Genomic DNA, 22,740 nt, shown 5'->3' on the forward strand with positions numbered 1-22,740 from the left:
GTATATTTAAAATACTTATATTTAAAATCCATTTTAGTACAGTTAAGAACACTTAGCACAATTTAAAATAAAAGTAAGACTTTTGTACTATTTTTATTCATTTTTATACTGTACTAAAAGTATAATAAGTACTAATAAAAAGTTGTTGTAATTTATCGCTAATGTAACACTTTAGTACACTATAGTATAATAAGGCTTTTAGAATAATTTAATCTCATTTTATTTACTATAGCAGATATTAGTTTAGTTTAGTGTATAATAGTGATGTAAAGCTTGCTGTGTGCGTTTGGTTGTATCTGCAGCTGCTGGATCTCCTGAAGATGACGAGTTGTTTGAGAGCGCTATCGTTGAGACGAACTGTATCTTCCGGCTGGTGGAGGACCGGCTGCTTCCTGATGATGATTTCTGGGGGAAAGTGCCGCGCAGTGCCCTGCTGGGGTCCAGAGAGGTCTGAAATCAGTTTTACTGTTTTAATAATTCCACAACCAGTGATATACAGCCCTTTAAAGAAGAGCTCTGGTGTAAAAATGTACTTTTATTGTAGTAAAACATGATAAAAAAAAAGTTCCAGAAATTTTAACAGTTTATCCAACAAACCCCCTTCAGACTGGGAGATACGGGGCATAATTTACCCTGATAAATCACTTTTTACACCGTTATCCAGCTCAAAGTAGCTCTACTTTGCCTACTTGCTAGAATCCGAGAGGAGAGCCCTGATGTTTGAAACTAAGCATTAATAACTTAAAAAAAGTGCAGAAGAAGCTTATTAAAAACCTCGGTTTACATCCCATAATAACACTACTAGCTTCAGCTCCGAGCGCCGCCATCACTGTACTGATACATAACATAGACATATATATATACATAAATATAGATTCCACATAGCCTGCCTCCTTCTATATATGTGTCTATGTCTGTTATTATCAGTACAGTGATGGTGGCGCTCGGAGCTGAAGCTAGTAGCATTATTATAGGATGTAAACCGAGGTTTTTAATAAGCTTCTAATGCACTTTTTTTTTTTTTAAGTTATTAATGCCACGTTTTAACCCTTCTGCTATTCTCAAAATTAATCACACACTTTATTCTTTGGATCACAATGATCCCAGCAATTTAAAATTCCAGAAAATTACTAGAATTAAAGATAAAATATAAATTAAACATGTTAGCAAAGTTAACTCACCAGTTTCTTTATATTATTTGACGAATTATCACTAGTTCTGGCATTATACATGTTTTATTAGTATTATATAAGTATTATAAGTATTGCGGCGTTAAGTCAGGGCCTAAAGTGATGGAACATTTAGAGAAAATTGTAAAACTGAGTGTTTTACAACATTATTACCATACAAATATGGTGAAGTATATGTTAAATATTGATATTTCTTATGTATCATTCAAAAAAAAAAAAACAGCCTTAATGAAACCGACATTGAAGTTGAACTTGTGAAACGTTTTATTTTTTACTTATTGTCTGCATCAAATTAAGAAAATACAATAAATATGAATCTCAAAACTTAATATCAACCATTTCTTCAGAGACTTTAAGAACTGAATGGGGTCAAATTAACCCCAAAGATAATAGGAGGGTTAAACATCAGGACTCTCCTCTCGGATTCTAGCAAGTAGGCAAAGTAGGGCTACTTTGAGCTGGATAACGGTGTAAAAAGTGATTTATCTACAGGGTAAATTATTGTACAGGTAGTGATGAGTTTTATATACAGTACGTGTGTGTGTATGTGTGTGTGTGCAGGTGCTGGTGTTTGATTTCGGCAGTGAGGTGTACGTGTGGCACGGTAAGGAGGTAACTCTGGCTCAGAGGAAGGTGGCGTTTCAGCTGGCGAAGCACCTGTGGAACGGCACCTTCGACTACACCAACTGTGACATCAACCCCCTCGACCCGGGAGGATGCAACTCCCTCATACCCAGGTTCACTCAAACACACCATACTGTACAAGATACCAGTTCAGTTTTATTAAATTCAGTTCAATTAGACCTGTTGCGATAATCACCTTACCTATACTTATTGCTGACGTCACCAAAAGCCGGCTAATCTGTCAGACAGCGACATCTATCGGTTAGGAAATGAGTGTAGTGCACGCAGAGTTTATGCATTAATGATGTCTATATGTTAGCTTGTGAACGTACTTGAGGCTAATAGTAATTTGTATTAAAACTAAACAGCTTTAGAGAAGGTTTAGAAGGTTTAGAGTAGTCCAGTCCGGATGGACTTGGTTTTAAAGTGAGCCAGAATGAGCCGGCATGTTGAATTTGTTTCGAAACTTAAGATCTAATTTAAAGCACAAATCATCCAGCCCAATTTTCCGAGTTAAATATTGAATATGAATATTGTTCCTCCAGAGTGACATTTATAGCAAGAGTTATAATTAATGCAAATGTTACTTTAAACTATTTGTTGTTACTTTATTTTTTGTATGAAAGTCTGTTTAATATTTAGTGCAGTTTTCTCAGAACCCACAGAGTTCCAGGGTGGTTGTACTTTATTTGTTTTAGTTATTTAGGACATGAAAATATTTGTATATTAGAAGCCCAATGTCTGCTCTTAATAATAAAAAGTTCGTTTCACTGTAAAATGGTGTAATAGTATTATTATGCTAGTATTTTATTACTGTGATACACTGTCCTAAAGCTCCTTTGGGAGACCAGAAGCATTAAGGCTGAAGCATTAGCATAAGCAATGCTAATGCTGCTCCAGTAGTGCTAGCTAGGGTAAGCAGCAGGCTACAAGCTGATAATACTCACCCCTGAACGGCCAAAAAGCTAGCACTTAGCGTGGTTAGCTCATTAGCTAATGCTAATACTGCTCATGTCTGGGTGATGGAGAAACTTTACTGAAACTCCTGTATAACTCTGTACTTCAGTAGAGTGTCTTTAATACTGCTACTTAATACCTGACTGATAGAATTCTTACATAAGGAGCACCGGATTATAAGGAGCTCTGATGATTTTGGGGTAAATTAAAGGATTTTAAGTGCAGCTTATAGTCCGAGAAATACGGTAGTTGTTCTGAACTCTGCTGAGTCGTGTGATAGGTCTGTTACCAGAGCGCAAGCACTGGAACTACAGGTTAAAATCTTGTTTAAAGAGTAATGTTTCAGGTAATGCTGATGCTAACGTGCTAATGCTATCGTGCTAATGCTAATGTGTGTGTGTGTGTTATCAGGAAGGGTCAGGGCCGGCCGGACTGGGCTATATTCGGCAGGTTGACTGAATATAACGAGACGTCTCTGTTCAGAGAGAAGTTTGTGGACTGGAGAGAGACAACCAGCTCTCCGAAGAACCCCATCGAGCAGACCTTCGAGCAGAAGGTGAGTTACTGTATCTGTAGGAGCTTTAGGTTCTAGATAATGGGTTCTCAACTGGTCTCAGCTGCAGAACCTTATTTTCTCATGATTAATAGGCGACCCAGCTTTTAAATACCCTTTTAAACGATCCTCCAGTACAGGCGTTTTCTGATAGGGATCAGGAATTAGTCTGAAATAAAATTAATTGTATAAAAAAAACAACATATATCAAAGCTATCAAAACTGAAGTACATGGATAATAAAATATTTAAAATATGGTTAACCAATGGGATTACAGCGTACTGCAATATTATTGAAAGAAAATAATCTACAAGATTTTTAAATGGTAGAAGAAAAATATACCCTTGAGAATCAAGATTTTTGGAATTTATTAAATAAAATTAACCAAAGATTTGATATTTTATTTTAAGAAGAGATCAGTCCTCAAGCTATAGGATCAAATAGATATCTGTGAAATTTTGAATTTATTTGATTGCAAATAAAAAAAGCTGTAACTCAGTAATGAAAGAATGGATTAATATAGACAGTTAAATATATATATATACATATATATATTGGAAAAAATTACATATGCTATTAGGCTGCAGATGTCACAATTTGCGACACTATGGTCAAAATGGACAATTAACTTGAAGAATCAAAGAATATATTTCATTGAAACACAAGCAGACTAAACTACAACCCAGAAAACATATATTTTATATACATACATATATCGATTGTGCTTCATTTTTATTATTGCACCATAATTTAAGGCATCCTCAGTGTTAATAGTTCCTTGTTCTGTATACGTTTTTTATGTTAAAGGCATAAAAAATGTGATAATTGTGATATCAGAAGTGATAACAAAAAAAAAGGAAAAAACGGTCATTGTGAATGTCAGTTTTTGTAAGTACACACTGGAAAAATTAATAATTACAGAAAAAATATATAAATATAATTCAAAGTGAATTTAAGAGCATTTTTATAAGAAGCTGAGGAGGAACATGACAAATACATAAGTATAAAAATATAAAAATAAACCAAAATTATAAATATTTCACTTTTTTGCAGTAAAAGAAAAACCTTCTGTCTCTTTTTTTCACAAATATGAAAAAAAAAAACAGTCCAAAATCAGATGAGCACTAATTATTTGTAATTTTTTTCAAATGTTTTTTATTATTTTCAAATTTCTACAATCAGTGATGGTTTGTTTGGAGAGTCATGTCTGTCATCTGCTGGTGTTGATCCACTGTGTTTTATTATCAAGTCTAAAGTCAGTGCAGTTTTGTTTTCCCACAAAATCTTACAGCACTTCATTCTTTCCTCTGCTTTTGACTTTTATGGACTTTTCCAGCAGGACTGCCAAAAGTACCAATTGGTTTTATATAATATTCAAATTTTCTGAGATACTGATTTTTGGCTTTAATCATCAACAATAAAACACGTGTTTCACATTTTGAACTAAATCACTGAAATAAAGTAGCTTTTAAATGATATTCTAATGATTTTGAGATGCAGTCGTATATTGTGATATAAATTTTCACCCGTATCATCCAGCCCTCCATGGTTATGAATCTGGGTATTGGTATTTATACTGTGTGTTCTGGATCAGCTCTCTCAGGCTCCGGATTCTCGTTCGGAGTGTCGGGCGTACGACGTGGCTCTGATGCTGCCGGTCCTCCAGTCCTCCATCAGCATGATTCTGGACGGGCAGGACGTGGGGCGGGGACACGGGCCGGTGGACAGCGGTTCTGAGGACCGGCTGCGCTCTCTGGAGATCGGCACGGTCAGCGTGGACGTCTGGCACATCCTGGAGTTCGACTACAGCCGGCTGCCCAAGCAGAGCATCGGCCAGTTCCACGAGGGAGACGCCTACGTGGTGAAGTGGAAGTACACCGTCAGCGCCGCAGGTCAGTGTCCCGCTCAGAGCCGCGGGTCAGTGTCCCGCTCAGAGCCGCGGGTCAGTGTCCCGCTCAGAGCCGCGGGTCAGTGTCCCGCTCAGCGCCGCGGGTCAGTGTCCCGCTCAGAGCCGCGGGTCAGTGTCCCGCTCAGCGCCGCGGGTCAGTGTCCCGCTCAGAGCCGCGGGTCAGTGTCCCAGTCAGAGCCGCGGGTCAGTATCCCGCTCAGCGCCGCGGGTCAGTGTCCCGCTCAGCGCCGCGGGTCAGTGTCCCGCTCAGCGCCGCGGGTCAGTGTCCCGCTCAGCGCCGCGGGTCAGTGTCCCGCTCAGCGCCGCGGGTCAGTGTCCCGCTCAGCGCCGCGGGTCAGTGTCCCAGTCAGCGCCGCGGGTCAGTGTCCCGCTCAGAGCCGCGGGTCAGTGTCCCGCTCAGCGCCGCAGGTCAGTGTCTCGGAGGAGGAGCATCAGTATCATTAATGTGCTGTTCTTTAATTAATTGTACAGGTGATAAAAACCTTATTTCCTGTCTGAACTACAGTAGATGGGAAATCTAAAGACAATATTCAGATAGAAATAAAATCAGAACATTGGTTTCAGACTGTGTAAACCAGCAGTACCTACAGCTGAACTCTAGATGGCACCACTGTATAAATTCAGTAAGATATAAATGAAAGCATCAGGTGTTATTAGAAGTTATTTATTTGGTCAGTTTCTGTCCTCCTTTCTATTTTTCATCTTCTTGAGGCTTTTCTTATTTCTCAATTTTATTCCTTCTTCCTTTCCTTTTCCTTATTGGGATCGTTTTTTTAATGTTTTTTCATCTTCTTAATCCTTTCCTGTATCTTTATTTTCTTCATTTATTATGTTAGTCTTTTTATCATTTTACTCTTTTTTTTTTTTCTCTGTACTTTTTTCAGTATTTCTAAACAAGACTTGGGGTCTGGAGTCTATCTGTACCTGTTTTTTTTTCTAATTTGTTGTGTATACATGTGTGTATAAACATGTGTGTATGTAAATGTGTGTGTGTACAGTGGGCAGCAGGCAGAAGCCGGAGCAGGTCCGCAGTGCAGGTCCGGGTCGGGAGAAGTGCTGTTATTTCTTCTGGCAGGGCAGGAACTCCACCGTCAGCGAGAAGGGAACCTCCGCCCTGATGACCGTGGAACTGGACGAGGAGAGGGGGGCGCAGGTAAAGCTCTCGCACTACATTCCTGTTCCTAAAGTCCCTATAATGTTCCTAAAGTCCCTATAATGTTTCTAATGTTCCTATAATGTTTCTAATGTTTCTAAAGTCCCTATAATGTTCCTAAAGTCCCTATAATGTTCCTAAAGTCCCTATAATGTTCCTAAAGTCCCTATAATGTTCCTAAAGCCCCTATAATGTTCCTAAAGCCCCTATAATGTTCCTAATGTTCCTAAAGTCCCTATAATGGTCCTAAAGTCCCTATAATGGTCCTAATGTTACTAAAGTCCCTATAATGTTCCTAAAGTCCCTATAATGTTTCTAATGTTCCTTAAGTCCCTATAATGTTCCTTAAGTCCCTATAATGTTCCTTAAGTCCCTATAATGTTCCTAAAGTCCCTATAATGTTCCTAAAGCCCCTATAATGTTCCTAATGTTCCTAAAGTCCCTATAATGGTCCTAAAGCCCCTATAATGTTCCTAATGTTCCTAAAGTCCCTATAATGGTCCTAAAGCCCCTATAATGTTCCTAATGTTCCTAAAGTCCCTATAATGGTCCTAAAGTCCCTATAATGTTCCTAATGTTCCTAAAGTCCCTATAATGTTCCTAAAGTCCCTATAATGTTTCTAATGTTCCTTAAGTCCCTATAATGTTTCTAAAGTCCCTATAATGTTACTAAAGTCCCTATAATGTTCCTTAAGTCCCTATAATGTTCCTTAAGTCCCTATAATGTTCCTTAAGTCCCTAAAATGTTACTAAAGTCCCTATAATCTTCCTAAAGTCCCTATAATGTTCCTAATGTTCCTAAAGTCCCTATAATGGTCCTAAAGTCCCTATAATGTTCCTAATGTTACTAAAGTCCCTATAATGTTACTAAAGTCCCTATAATGTTCCTAAAGTCCCTATAATGTTCCTAATGTTCCTAAAGCCCCTATAATGTTCCTAATGTTCCTAAAGTCCCTATAATGTTCCTAAAGTCCCTATAATGTTCCTAATGTTCCTAAAGTCCCTATAATGTTCCTAAAGCCCCTATGTTCCTAATGTTCCTAAAGCCCCTATAATGTTCCTAATGTTCCTAAAGCCCCTATAATGTTCCTAAAGCCCCTATGTTCCTAATGTTCCTAAAGCCCCTATAATGTTCCTAATGTTCCTAAAGCCCCTATAATGTTCCTAATGTTCCTAAAGCCCCTATAATGTTCCTAATGTTCCTAAAGTCCCTATAATGTTCCTAATGTTCCTAAAGTCCCTATAATGTTCCTAAAGCCCCTATGTTCCTAATGTTCCTAAAGCCCCTATAATGTTCCTAATGTTCCTAAAGCCCCTATAATGTTCCTAATGTTCCTAAAGTCCCTATAATGTTCCTAATGTTCCTAAAGTCCCTATAATGTTCCTAATGTTCCTAAAGCCCCTATAATGTTCCTAATGTTCCTAAAGCCCCTATAATGTTCCTAATGTTCCTAAAGCCCCTATAATGTTCCTAATGTTCCTAAAGCCCCTATAATGTTCCTAATGTTCCTAAAGTCCCTATAATGTTCCTAAAGTCCCTATAATGTTCCTAAAGTCCCTATAATGTTCCTAAAGTCCCTATAATGTTCCTAATGTTCCTAAAGCCCCTATAATGTTCCTAATGTTCCTAAAGTCCCTATAATGTTCCTAAAGTCCCTATAATGTTCCTAATGTTCCTAAAGTCCCTATAATGTTCCTAAAGCCCCTATAATGTTCCTAATGTTCCTAAAGCCCCTATAATGTTCCTAATGTTCCTAAAGTCCCTATAATGTTCCTAAAGTCCCTATAATGTTCCTAATGTTCCTAAAGTCCCTATAATGTTCCTAAAGTCCCTATAATGTTCCTAATGTTCCTAAAGTCCCTATAATGTTCCTAATGTTCCTAAAGTCCCTATAATGTTCCTAATGTTCCTAAAGTCCCTATAATGTTCCTAATGTTCCTAAAGTCCCTATAATGTTCCTAAAGTCCCTATAATGTTCCTAAAGTCCCTATAATGTTCCTAATGTTCCTAAAGCCCCTATAATGTTCCTAATGTTCCTAAAGTCCCTATAATGTTCCTAAAGTCCCTATAATGTTCCTAATGTTCCTAAAGTCCCTATAATGTTCCTAAAGTCCCTATAATGTTCCTAATGTTCCTAAAGCCCCTATAATGTTCCTAATGTTCCTAAAGTCCCTATAATGTTCCTAAAGTCCCTATAATGTTCCTAATGTTCCTAAAGTCCCTATAATGTTCCTAAAGTCCCTATAATGTTCCTAATGTTCCTAAAGTCCCTATAATGTTCCTAAAGCCCCTATAATGTTCCTAATGTTCCTAAAGCCCCTATAATGTTCCTAATGTTCCTAAAGCCCCTATAATGTTCCTAATGTTCCTTAAGTCCCTAAAATGTTCCTAAAGTCCCTATAATGTTCTTAAAGTCCCTATAATGTTCCTAAAGTCCCTATAATGTTCCTAATGTTCCTAAAGTCCCTATAATGTTCCTAATGTTCCTATAATGTTCCTAATGTTCCTAAAGCCCCTATAATGTTCCTAATGTTCCTAAAGTCCCTATAATGTTCCTAATGTTCCTAAAGTCCCTATAATGTTCCTAATGTTCCTAAAGTCCCTATAATGTTCCTAATGTTCCTAAAGTCCCTATAATGTTCCTAATGTTCCTAAAGTCCCTATAATGTTCCTAATGTTCCTATAATGTTCCTAATGTTCCTAAAGTCCCTATAATGTTCCTAATGTTCCTAAAGTCCCTATAATGTTCCTAATGATCCTATAATGTTCCTATAATGTTCATACAATGTTCCTAAAGTCCCTATAATGTTCCTAATGTTCCTAAAGTCCCTATAATGTTCCTAATGTTCCTAAAGTCCCTATAATGTTCCTAATGATCCTATAATGTTCCTATAATGTTCCTATAATGTTCCTAAAGTCCCTATAATGTTCCTAATGTTCCTAAAGCCCCTGTAATGTTCCTAATGTTCCTATAATGTTCCTATTGTTCCTATAATGTTCCTAATGTTCCTAAAGTCCCTATAATGTTCCTAATGATCCTATAATGTTCCTATAATGTTCCTATAATGTTCCTAAAGTCCCTATAATGTTCCTAATGTTCCTAAAGCCCCTGTAATGTTCCTAATGTTCCTATAATGTTCCTAAAGTCCCTATAATGTTCCTAATGTTCCTAAAGCCCCTGTAATGTTCCTAATGTTCCTATAATGTTCCTATTGTTCCTATAATGTTCCTATAATGTTCCTATTGTTCCTATAATGATCATTTTGCACAGCAGGAGTCACTATTGAGAACGAGTGTACGAGGCTTTGGGGTAATGAACTTTTTGGTGAACTTTGAGCTGTAAATCCCCATTAGTTCATGAAACTTCACTTTGCCGTCATTACAGACTATAAAAAAGTACAGATCATCACTGACCAATCAGAAACAAGCCTTTCCAAAACAGAAACTTTACAGGAGAGAGAAAAAACCTAGAAAAACCATGTAAAAAGAGTTTATTTCAGGTCATTTTGAAGAGTTTCTATTGGTCCGTTCATTTAAAGGGACAGTCTGTCTGTTCAAATTATGAAGTGAACTAAAAAAAAACTAAAAAAAAAAAAAGGAGATACCTCTTTTTCATTGGACGGTTAAGCTACACTCTACAGGAAGTAGGCGGAGCATCAGAGTGTTACAGCAGGTTAATCTGAGCGTGTGTTTTTACAGGTTCAGGTGCAGCAGGGAAAAGAGCCGCCGTGTTTCCTGCAGTGTTTCAGCGGAGGAATGATAGTGCATTCTGGGAAGAGGGAGGAAGAGGAGGAGAACATTCAGAGTGAGGGCGTGTCTTTATTTATTTATTTTTTATTCATTTATTTAACAGTGTTACAGCTTTAAAATTTGAATGTGCAGTTTACTCCAGTTAAACTTATAAATATAAACATATTATTAACTATATTAAACTGGAAATTATTGTTTTGAATGAATTTATAGCAGATTAACCCCACCCATTTATTCTATAGCAGATTAACCCCACCCATTTATTCTATAGCAGATTAACCCCACCCATTTATTTTATAGCAGATTAACCCCACCCATTTATTCTATAGCAGATTAACCCCACCCATTTATTCTATAGCAGATTAACCCCACCCATTTATTTTATAGCAGATTAACCCCACCCATTTATTCTATAGCAGATTAACCCCACCCATTTATTTTATAGCAGATTAACTCCACCCATTCTGTTTATTTTATAGCAGATTAACCCCACCCGTTCAATTTATATATTTTTATAGTGTTTAGAAATACTTAGACAAAGTATATTTTTTAGTATTTTAATCATTTGAATTGAGGAGCACACACCTTTAAGAATAATAAATAAAATATTATTTATATTAATTGAATAATTGAAAAGATATAATTAATTATTAATTGTTAGGAGCAGCCCTGCTTTAATGTATTAGTTTTTAAGTATTTGCTACTGTTTATATTCTATAACTGTATGTTTTTTGTGTGTTTATATTTTATAACTGTATGTTTATGTGTTTATATTCTATAACTGTATGTTTTGTATGTGTTTATATTCTATAACTGTATGTTTATGTGTTTATATTCTATAACTGTATGTTTTGTATGTGTTTATATTCTATAACTGTATGTTTTTGTATGTGTTTATATTCTATAACTGTATGTTTTTTATGTGTTTATATTTTATAACTGTATTTTATGTGTTTATATTCTATAACTGTATGTTTTTGTATGTGTTTATATTCTATAACTGTATGTTTTTGTATGTGTTTATATTCTATAACTGTATGTTTTTGTATGTGTTTATATTCTATAACTGTATGTTTTTGTATGTGTTTATATTATATAACTGTATGTTTTGTATGTGTTTATATTATATAACTGTATGTTTTTGTATGTGTTTATATTCTATAACTGTATGTTTTTGTATGTGTTTATATTCTATAACTGTATGTTTTGTATGTGTTTATATTCTATAACTGTATGTTTATGTGTTTATATTCTATAACTGTATGTTTTGTATGTGTTTATATTCTATAACTGTATGTGTTTTTTATGTGTTTATATTTTATAACTCTATGTATGTTTATGTGTTTATATTATATAACTGTATGTATTTTATGTGTTTATATTCTATAACTGTATGTTTTTTATGTGTTTATATTTTATAACTGTATGTATTTTATGTGTTTATATTCTATAACTGTATGTTTTTGTATGTGTTTATATTCTATAACTGTATGTGTTTTTTATGTGTTTAGACGAGTGGCGATTGTACTGCGTGCGCGGGGAGGTGCCGGTAGAGGGACACCTGCTGGAGGTGGCGTGTCACTGCAGCAGTCTGCGCTCTCGAACCTCCATGATCCTGCTGAACATTAATAAAGCTCTGATCTACCTGTGGCACGGCTGTAAAACCCAGCCGCACACCCGCCAGGTGTCCCGCACCGCCGCCGACAGGATCAAAGAACAGTGCGAGATATATATTTATATATATATTTGGTATATTTTTTCTATGTTTTTTCTATATATTAGTATACAGTAATGTGATTTAAGTGGTTGATGCTGTGTTTTGAAGGCGACCACTGGAAGCAGGTCTTCACAGCAGTTGTAACGTGACCGTGCATGAGTGTGACGAGGGGGCGGAGCCAGTGGCATTCTGGGAAGCGTTGGGGAGGAAAGATCGTAAAGCTTACGACTGCATGCTGCAAGGTACAGTCTTCTACTAAACAGCATTTTTTTGTATATATATATTTTTTTGTATTTAAATATATGTGTTTTCTCTTCAGATCCAGGTAAATTTAACTTCACCCCCCGGCTCTTCCAGCTCAGCAGCTCTTCAGGTGAATTTGTGGCTCAGGAGTTGTTTTATCCGTCCAGAGCTCCGGAGCTCGTCAGCTCTCTCCCGTTCCTCCAGGAGGATCTGTACTCAGCACCTCAGCCAGGTAATCACAAAAAAACAACCACAACTCAAATTAACACAATAATGTAGATTTTTTTTTTTTTTTTTTTAAACACGCGGACGGACAGCAGGAGAGAGTTAGCTAGCTATGCTAAAAGCCAAGCTTTGGATTTATCTAAATAATAACAGTAATAATAACGAGTCGCTTTCGGCTCCCCGACATTTTAGCGGGTGTTGTGTCGAGATGTGCTACCCGTCGGAATGTGCTTCTTAACACCAGGGCGCACGTGCGGACCCAGTTTTATTTTATATTTTACTGTTTTTTGATAGTTCTACTAAATTTGACTAAATTCCTTACCCCTCCTCCTCTAATAATAATAATAATAATAATAATAATAATAATAATAATAATCAAGCAATAAATAAAATACTAAAATACAAGATATATATAATCGCCTATTCCCTTAAACTGTATCCTTATATATTGATTCAGTCTTTTAAAATGTGGTGCTTTTTTGTCATTTTTACACATATATATATATATATATATATACTAGGGTAGCACAGTTTGACAGGGTAGCACAAATCGACGGAACACCGGCGCCGGGGACAAGTTATTTGCCTAGTGATCTTTTGTGTCATAGTTTCATTATTGACAGTTTTAGACGTTTATGCAGGAAAATCCTCCAGTGTGTCTGAATTAAAACTGCAATTCTGTAAAGAAGAATGGAACTAAATTCCTCCACAGAGATGAGAAAAATACGAAATATTTCAGATCATCAAACTATTTTTTTTAAGACATGGAAAAACATGCCGAAAGTAGATTATTAAATATGAATAAAATATATAAATTGAACAGCTGTACTGATCTTCTTCTGCTGTTCTCTGTAGCTCTGTTCCTGGTGGATAATTATCATGAGGTGTACCTGTGGCAGGGCTGGTGGCCACAGGATACGGACGCTCCAGGCTCCGCTCGGATTCGCTGGGACGCAGACAGGAAGTGCGCTATGGAGACGGTGCTCCGCTACTGCAGAGGTGAGGCTCAGTAACGTAATTATAATGTGATGAACAGGCAGAATATAAATACATTTCATCTTAACATGAATATCTCGAAAAATTAGAATATCTTTGAAAAGTTACTTTATTTCAGTAATTTAGTTGAAAATGTACAACTTATGTAATATATTATATAGATGTATTAAACACACAGAGTGATCTAATTTAATTGTTTATTTATTTTATTGTTGATGATAATTATGAAGCTTACAGCTAATAAAACCTAAAAATCAGTCATCAATCATGATTTAGAATATTATATAATAAGACCAATTGATACTTTTGTATCAATGTGTGGGCAGTGTGCCAAGTCCTGCTGGAAAATGAAATCTGCATCTCTATAAAAGTTGTTCTCAGCAGAGGGAAGCTGTAAGATATGAAGTGCTGTAAGATTTTGAGGGAAAACAAAACTTCACTGACTTTAGACTTGATAATAAAACACAGTGGATCAACAGCAGCAGATGACAGACATGTCTCTCCAAACCAACCAATCACTGATCATCAGTAAATTTTACTTTATTTCATTTAAAGTAAATCAAGGGATCAGAGTCTGGAGGAAGAGTGGAGAGACACACAGTCCAAACTGCTCGAGGTCTAGTGTGAAGTTTCCACCAATCAGTGATGGTTTGGAGAGTCATGTCTGTCATCTGCTGGTGTTGATCCACTACTGGAAATAAAGCTTCTGATCTGAAAGTTTATTATTCTTATTTCAGAAAAGGATGAGAAAAATCCTCAGAAGTCGTATCTGATCCACGCCGGCCTGGAGCCTCTCACCTTCACCAACATGTTCCCCAGCTGGGAGCATCGAGAAGATATCGCCGAGATCACCGAACGGGTACCTACACACACACACAATACACACACACACTCACGCACACACACTCACGCACACACTGCACAAAGCTGCACGTACAGTTAAATCCCATACGCATTTAAACAGTGACATCTTTAGGATTTGCTCTCTGCATGTCATCAATCTGGATTTAAAATGGAACAAAGCAGATTTAACTGAAGTGTAGACCTAAAGGGTTAACTCAAGGACTTAAAAAGACATACAGATGCTTGCAAAACTATTCATACCCCTTCAACTTTTCCACATTTCGTCACCTTACATCCACAAACTTGAGTGTAGTCTATTGAGATTTTAAGTGCTAAACCAACACAAAGTAGCACATCAGTGTGAAGTGGAGCGAAAATAAAATGCTACATAGATTTAAAAAAAATATAATCCATACTCCTTAGAGCCACCTTTCACCGCAGTTACAGCTGCAGGTCTTTTGAGGTCTGTGTCTCTACCAGCTTTGATCATCTAGAAACCGTGACGAAGGAAAGCGCAGCAACTCTGTGGTTCTGATACATCAGCTCACAGACGCAGCCTTGTGCTGATCCACATCACCCTAGGAGTGATGAGGGGAAATAGAGAGAGCGTCCGGTAGCAGATAGCAAGCTGCACGAACAGGATTTAAACTGGAGATCTCTAAACTGATCACAGTGGCAGCGCTTTAGAGCACTGGACCACTTGGGACCCCTGGAGAAGATGAAACTGAAACTTCTAGTGAAGCTCTGCTGCTGTCTGTTTAGGGGACAATGTCTAATATAGATCATACTTTATAAGATAGTGTGAACAGACTGAAATAAACTCGACCTCTATATTTATCTGCCTGATTTTATACACTAAAATACTGAAGTGTGATTGGCTTATAAGTTATTTATTTTAATTTCTCTTTGTGTGTGTGTGTGTGTGTGTGTGTGTGTAGGAGGCGGAGGTGTGTAATCAGATCATTCTCGTGGAGGATGTTCTCTCTCGTCTGTGTCAGAGCTCTTACCCTCTGGAGGCGCTGCAGAGCCGGCCCCTCCCCCACGGCGTCGACCCCCTGCGGCTGGAGCTCTACCTATCAGATGAAGACTTCCAGGTAAGACCACGCCCACTGCTTACCAAAAGCACCAATTGGTCTTATTATATAATATTCTAATTTTCTGATACAATAAACGCTTAAAATAGATCACTCTGTGTTTAATACATTTTATATAATATACGATTTTCACATTTTCAAATGAATTACTGAAATAAAGTAACTTTTTAATGAAATTCTGATTTTTTGAGATGCACTAGTGTATATATAAATGATTGGCGCTGTTTAATCTAAATTAGTACTGGTTGTATTAAATTAAAGCTATTAAATGTGTGTAAATCTGATGTTCTGCTCTTTATACTCCAGGCTGGTTTGTAGGGAATTCTGGGTAGGTGAGTTCTTCTCCTTTAAGAATGAGTTGATCTCTTATAGTGATCTCACGGCTTCTATCTCCTCTCTTCTTCACCAGCTGACCTGCTCACGTCACTCTTCCTCACGTTTTTCTCACGTTTTTTTTTTTATTTCACGTGCTTAATCACGTTTCCTCCTGCAGAATCACTTCATCACAGGATTTCCTGTGATTTTTATTGTAATGGGATATTTCTCACATTTTCTCACTTTTTTTTAAGGTGTCCAGCATGATCACACTCTTGACTTTTCTTCCACTGTATAATCACCTCTCCTGCTATACTAATGACTTCCTGATTACCGTATTTATCGCATTATAAGCGCACTATCAATAAATATCTATTTTCATACATAAGGCGCACCAGATTATAAGGCGAAATTTTAAGCGACACTAGTAAGTGAGTGGGGCGTAATTAAGTTTAGTAAAGCTAAGATAAGTAAACAAAACTGTAATTCTTAAAAAAAAAACATTTTATTTAAAAGTTAATCGAGTGCTGGATGTTAATCTACACAGATTTCTCTCCTGAAAACTGTTTATTTGGGTGATTTAAAGCACTTCTGTTTATTTACAGTAAGCTTAGATTTCCAGATTTCCAAATTTCCACTAAGGCTTGGTCCAGCAGCATTAGCATCAGTGGCTATCCGCTAGTAAATACTGCCCGATAGCGCTACACTGAGGACATACCTGTCAAGTTTTAGATTTAAAAATAAGGGATATTTTCCTCTGTCCACTCCCACCAGCCCACCAGCCCAACGAAGGTTCAGTATCCCTTACATTTTAAGACAGGTTTACAAAAAATCTAAAATAACCACATGTGAAACACTTACACACTACAATTAGATTATCAGAATCTGAACATGTTGTGGACATTCCTACATATGTCATTCTTTACAGCCAAATTAAAACCCCTTTTCTAGATATTTAAAAAAAGGTTAAGATTTCATGTCTTTTTGGCATAATGCACTCTTTTATATGATATATTTTTTTTTATTTAATGGATTTAAAATTGAACAAAGGGTGCACAAATTCTGCAAAATGACTGTAGGTGAACTAAAAATAGTATCATGAGCTTTTACTAAAAGGACATGGACCAGATATGTTTCATCAGTAAAAATTAGTCTTAATGGGCCTACTAAATTAATCATTTTTAATTAATATTTCTTTCTTTTGATCACTCCTGATCAGTTCAGTTCATTTCGGTCCTCTACACATTTCTAGTTAAACTCACAAACTTTATTTTTTTTATTTTAAAAGGTTTAATCTGTGTGTTTTATTTCGGAGACGAGTATTTTTAAGCAGCTATCAGAAAAATCTCATCATAGTTTCCATTAGCCTACCGTTACCTTTCTTTTAGAAAAATCGCTGTATATCCAGATCTGTTTTAACATCAGCTGCTCCGACTAGCTGCCTGAACTCACAGCGACGGGGGGGGGGGCTTACCTACACTGACCCTCCTTTGCAAGCTGATTGGCTGTTTCTCCTGAAAGGCGGGACTTTCTCCTTGAACCGGCTCCACGATTGGTTAAGAGACACAGAGCGGTCAGTGCCCTGTCTCCTCAATAATATATGTTTTTTTATTTTAATATAATACGGGACATTTACGGGAAAATAATAATACGGGAGGACGGCGGGAAAAAGGAGTAAAATACAGTAGTTTCCCGGCCAAAACGGGAGACTTGACAGGTATGTGAGGAACCCTGAGTGTTCCAGGAAGCCAGGGTGATATTAGCTAGCAGTTCATCCCATGTAGCTTGTTTTAATATGGTAAAAACTCTAAAGAATACACTCCCATATACTCAAATGTAAATAGCAAAAGAGCTAGCACTTAGCACGATTAGCAGGTAATGTTAATGCTGCTCCAGCAGTGCTAGCCGGGGTTAGCAGCAGTTTACAGGTCGATAATTCTCACCTTTGAACGGTGAAAGAGCTAGCGCTTAGCTCTTAGGTTAGCGGCTAATGCTAATACTGCTGGAGACCTCGAGCAGTTTGGACTGTGTGTCTCTCCACTCTTCCTCCAGACTCTGATCCCTTTATTTCCTTTAAATGAAATGTAAAATTTACTGATGATCAGTGATTGGTTGGTTTGGAGAGACATGTCTGTCATCTGCTGGTGTTGATCCACTGTGTTTTATTATCAAGTCTAAAGTCAGTGCAGTTTTGTTTTCCCACAAAATCTTACAGCACTTCCTTACCTTATCCTTATCTTACAGCTTCCTTCTGCTGAGAAAAAAAACTTTTACGGAGATGTGGATTTCATTTTCCAGCAGGACTTATTTGATGTTGTGTTTCCTGTTTCCTGTTTTTCCTCAGGAAGCGCTGGAGATGAAGAGGGAGGAGTACGAGGCGTTGCCCGGATGGAAGCAGGTCAATCTTAAAAAAGCCAAAGGACTGTTTTAAAAAACAAAAAAAAAGGAAAAACTCACCTCGTTGATCACCGATGACGTTCCGTCGCTCCGTTTCTGTGCTCACTACTGCAGTGTGAGCGTGGGAAAGTGGGCGGAGTCACAGTGCCCGTGGTGAACAGGGGGGTTGGGTGAAAGAGAGGTGGGGGGGGTCGTTTCACGTTAAAGGTCACTTTATAAAACCTGCACTTTGTGTGTGTTAAACTGCCGCAGTGTCCGTCTCTGGTGAGGTGAGGTGTCGGGAGGAAGTGATGTCATCGTCGTGTCCGTCAGCACAATCTCTGCACTTTTTTTCAGCCCGCTGTCCGTGTGATGACGTGTGTCCGTTTGATCCGTGCTGTGAAGTGAGGCTCTGTTCTGTCTTTTACTGTTTCCGGGTGTCCCCGCGCCGTCGTGTCCCCGCGCCGTCGTGTCCCCGCGCCGTCGTGTCCCCGCGGGGACGGTGCTGTCCTGGTGCGAGCATGTTTCAGAGAGAATGCTGAGTAATAGTGAAAGGTGTGATTAATCGTGAGGAGATTGTCTCAGGAGGTTCAGAAGGAGATAAATTGATGAACTATGTACAGCATAGTGCCTTGCTTTTGTGTACAGTTTCTATACAGAAGGGACTCTAGTCTGCATTTCAAAGACTTTCTTTGTGATAAAAGAAATGGTGAATAAATAAAGCATATTCAAAATATACATACTCGACTGTTCTTTAATTCTTTCTTTTCAGAATCTTCATTAATTGCACATTGCACCAGTACGAGCGTGAAGAGTGTGAAGGTTCAATTAGCAGGGTAAGAGCACAGTTCTGCTCTAAATATTGCAATGCACACAACATTATGGGAGACATACCAGAGTTCAAAAGAGGACAAATTGTTGGTGCACGTCTTGCTGGAGCATCTGTGACCAAGACAGCAAGTCTTTGTGATGCATCATGAGCCACGGTATCCAGGGTAATGTCAGCATACCACCAAGAAGAACCAACCACATCCAACAGGATTAACTGTGGACGCTGTAAGAGGAAGCTGTCTGAAAGGGATGTTCGGGTGCTAACCCGGATTGTATCCAAAAAACATAAAACCACGGCTGATCAAATCACGCAGAATTCAATGTGCTCCTCAACTCTCCTGTTTCCACCAGAACTGTCCGTCACCACAATCAATTATTGTGCTGGGCAATAAACCCGGGCTAACAGCCAGGGGGGGAGGGGCGGGAGGTTGGTTGTTTGGATGTTAGCCTAGCCAGCTAGCTAACTCTCCTGCTGTCCTTATTTCTCTGCCCTGCTTTTGGAGTTTTGTTCTCCATGTTCGCGCAGCTGAACTTTTCCCAGCAGTGTTTATTACGGTTAGTGGTTAAGAGAGACGCTGTGTGAATCAGCTGTGCTCGGGGGAGCCGGTGTTCTGTCGAGTTATGCTACACGTCGATATGTGCTTCTTTACGGCATTGCGCATGCACCGACCAACAGTTTTTTTTTGTATGATTTCATGTTTTTAATGATAATTCCTTAAGTTTTTATTGTGAACATTAAACAATCTGCTTAAATGTTAGTATCAATTAAAGCAAAGAAAAAGTTAAAAAATAATGAGGAACTGTAAAACTATAAAAATACAGTTTATAGTCGCCTATATGACCATAACTTTTTAACAGTAAAGAAAAAAATGGAAACATATAGAAACCTATACCACTTGTTCTTGACATTTTTTACTTTTACTTTTACTTGTACTCGAGTAGAATTTTAGTAAAGTAAAGATACTTTTACTTAATTACAAATTTTCAGTACTTTTTCAACCTCTGATAAATATATATTTTTTTTCACCATGGAAAGAATTGAGCGATTAATCATCGCACCACTGCTTTCTTCTGTGGAAGTTCAGGGCTTTTTGAGTTTCTTGAGTTCACCACTGCGTCCTCTTTTCCCAGAATGTACCAAACTGCTGATTTGGCCCCTCCTAACATTTCCTCTCTCTCTCTCTGATGGGTTGTTTCTCAATGTTTCACAGGTCATTCACAAAAACAGCTTCTAAATATAAAAGCCACACATGAAATCATCTCCAGACATTTTTACCTGCTTAACTGATAAGATGCATTAATGAGGGAATAGCTCATGCAGCCTATAAAATAGCTTTTATGATAATTTACCCAATTGCTTTAGATCCTCTGAAATTAGGAGGATTTGTAGAAAAATGGTTCTAATTCCTAAAAACTTCATAAGAAATGTTTCTGTTCAAACTCTTTTTTCAATTAATCCTAAAAGTCTACACTTTAGTTTTAGACTTTAAACTTTAAAAGTTTAAAGCAAGACTCCTTAAATGTTCTCTCAAGAAAGTCTTTATTTTAAAGCTATTTTTATCTTTTCAAGAAGACCCAAACCTAAAACTGATCAAATTTAGTATCATGTAATTTGTTAAACAAATAGATAAATGATAAACCAAGCAGAATTGGTTTACATTAACTAATTTTTACAGTAACAAATTAATAAACCAGTGGACAATACTCAGTCCTGTTACTGGAACTCACTCCTGTTACTTTTTATGTTTTGAGTAACAGGACTGAAAGTAACAGGAATGAGTTTTAAACATAGAATTAGCGAAAACATAAAAAATAGCTAAATAGCACGAGGACACTGAGCACATTCTAGTGATTTTCCCAAAATTTGCATTTTAAAATTAAACAAATAAGATTATACGAATTAATGTAGGTAACAGGACTGAGTGTTGAGATTGAGCTCCTCTTCAGTCATCATTACAGTAAGTTCAAATATACAGAAAAAAACTAATGAGGGAACTTTGGGAATTTTCACTTCCTGTTGTGTATGTCACTTCCTGTTGTAGAATGTTCCAGATGTTTCAGATGATCAGGGTAATGTGATACGGTAACAGGACTGAGTGAAACGCAACAGGGACACAAATACATTTTTTAAAAACTTAAATATTGTGGATTTAATATAAAATAAATATTTTTAATGCATAGACGGGATTTGAAGTCATACAACAATGTAAATAAATTACATCTCTGAAGGATTTTAATAAATATATATCATGGTAAAGTTTATAGTTCGAGAGTGGGGAGAATGGGTAACTAATGCTATTTTTTCAGTGTTCTAATTAGTTTTAATTAATGTCTTTAGTTACATATCTTACTTTTGCAAATAGATAAATGTACAAAACACTATGATTAATAATAAAATATATTTTAAAGTTATTTTGTGTGCACATTTAGACATGTAATTTTACACGACATTTTTCTAACCCTAAACTACACTGTGTTTCTTACCCAGATTAACACCCCCCCTCCCCCACAAACACCACAGTTGAGTGGTTGTGGGGATCACTAGTGAGCATGTGAAGATTCAGTCACATGATCTTCTAGGAACACTAGAGGGGGTTAAAGTTGCTAAAGAATAACCGCAGTGGCGCATTGCTCAACACCATTTATCTCAGAAACAGAGCTACATAATAAAAACACCACATAATATTAAAACTAGCAGTAAAAAAGTAAAAGAGTGGCAATTTAAAAAGTTTAATCCTGTATTGAACCTATAGCAATACGCATCAACACTAAGTCTAACAATAATGATTAATATTGATTGCTTTTTTGGTTGTGTTTTGCCAGCTTTTGCCAGTGCATGGAACATTTTATTGATTGTTTAAGATATTACGTTTTTAAAGCTAAATGAATGATACTTTATTTTAATATTCAGTAGTGTTATACAATCTAAATGCAGACATCTCAAGGTGCAAAAATTAATTTCAGGAAGCTACCCCTGACCCGCAGTGAGCAATGCTAAAATCACTATAACAAACTGTACAGTGGGCAAGACTTTCACTGTTTTTACTTTTACCAGACATGGATATACTTTAGAGTAGTCTGAGGTGAAATGAGTTTTGATGGGAGCCATGATGCTCCTGAATGCAGAAGTGGGGAAAGAAAAAAAGACTCTGCAAAGAGTCTGAGTCAGCTAATCAAAAGCCTCTCTGTTTTGCATTCACTTCATGAATATGCCTCACGTGATTGGGTAAAAAAAAAGTCTGTATGGCCTGCGTGAGTGTGCTAGATTCTGGATTAACTGTTAATAAATAAATAAATACATTTGTTTAGAAAAAAGGTCTATTATTTAACATATACCTGTATACATTTCCTAGATTAAAATGTTTGTAGAGCTTTTTTGGTATGTATGTTTGATATAATCAAAATATAATCACATTTAAAATTTAAAAAATTCAAATTGTTTATATTTTGACTTAGGATTTGGGCTTGGTGGTTGTCCCTTATTCTGCTGGTCAATATAGAAAACTATAAATGATACTGGACTCGATCAGGAGAGACTTATATCAAGATGATTTAATAATAACAGAGATGGAAAACACCTGTATTAATCTGAATGCATGTGTAGTGAGATTAGTAGAGATTAGTAGAGAGTGTGGGCTGTAAGAGGAGAAGATTAGGCTGCAGTTACCCAATCCCACGCGTTTCTAAAAATAATAAAGCTGCTATAATACGTGTGGTTTTAAGGGAAGTGGGAGGAAACCAGTGCGCCCTGAGAAAACGACCTGTAGCCTCTGATAAAACACACAGAACAACCTTACAGACATTACAAGACCTAGAGCACACCCGCCACCATGCTTTCCAGCTCTGAATGAGGCATTCCGTATTCAGTGTTTCAGTCAAGACCAAATTTTTGACTTTGTTTAAAAAGAAAATTGGTGAAAAATGGATCAAACAAGCAATTAAATGGTACCTAGACAAATTTAA

General features: G+C 37.1%; 1 protein-coding gene across 11 annotated transcripts in view; it reads left to right on the forward strand.

Moving 5' to 3' along the window:
* The window catches only part of svilb (supervillin b), a 91,584-nt gene extending 72,900 nt beyond the window's left edge, over positions 1-18,684 (forward strand). For 9 of the 11 annotated variants that reach the window (XM_049476890.1, XM_049476881.1, XM_049476885.1 and 6 more), the window contains 13 exons: positions 303-448; positions 1,752-1,927; positions 3,183-3,327; positions 4,919-5,216; positions 6,232-6,386; positions 10,087-10,192; positions 11,649-11,856; positions 11,963-12,096; positions 12,174-12,329; positions 13,178-13,321; positions 14,056-14,177; positions 15,100-15,255; positions 17,915-18,684. In XM_049476890.1, coding sequence (XP_049332847.1) covers positions 303-448; positions 1,752-1,927; positions 3,183-3,327; positions 4,919-5,216; positions 6,232-6,386; positions 10,087-10,192; positions 11,649-11,856; positions 11,963-12,096; positions 12,174-12,329; positions 13,178-13,321; positions 14,056-14,177; positions 15,100-15,255; positions 17,915-18,001 — 2,033 coding nt within the window. In that variant the 3' untranslated portion in view covers positions 18,002-18,684. Of the gene's footprint in view, positions 1-302; positions 449-1,751; positions 1,928-3,182; positions 3,328-4,918; positions 5,217-6,231; positions 6,387-10,086; positions 10,193-11,648; positions 11,857-11,962; positions 12,097-12,173; positions 12,330-13,177; positions 13,322-14,055; positions 14,178-15,099; positions 15,256-15,561; positions 15,588-17,914 lie in introns of all 11 variants that reach the window. The other 2 variants (XM_049476884.1, XM_049476883.1) reach the window with 2 other exon arrangements.
* The last annotated feature ends 4,056 nt before the right edge of the window (positions 18,685-22,740 follow it).

Source organism: Astyanax mexicanus, chromosome 4 (assembly GCF_023375975.1).
Source record: "Astyanax mexicanus isolate ESR-SI-001 chromosome 4, AstMex3_surface, whole genome shotgun sequence".
NCBI lineage: Eukaryota > Metazoa > Chordata > Actinopteri > Characiformes > Acestrorhamphidae > Astyanax > Astyanax mexicanus.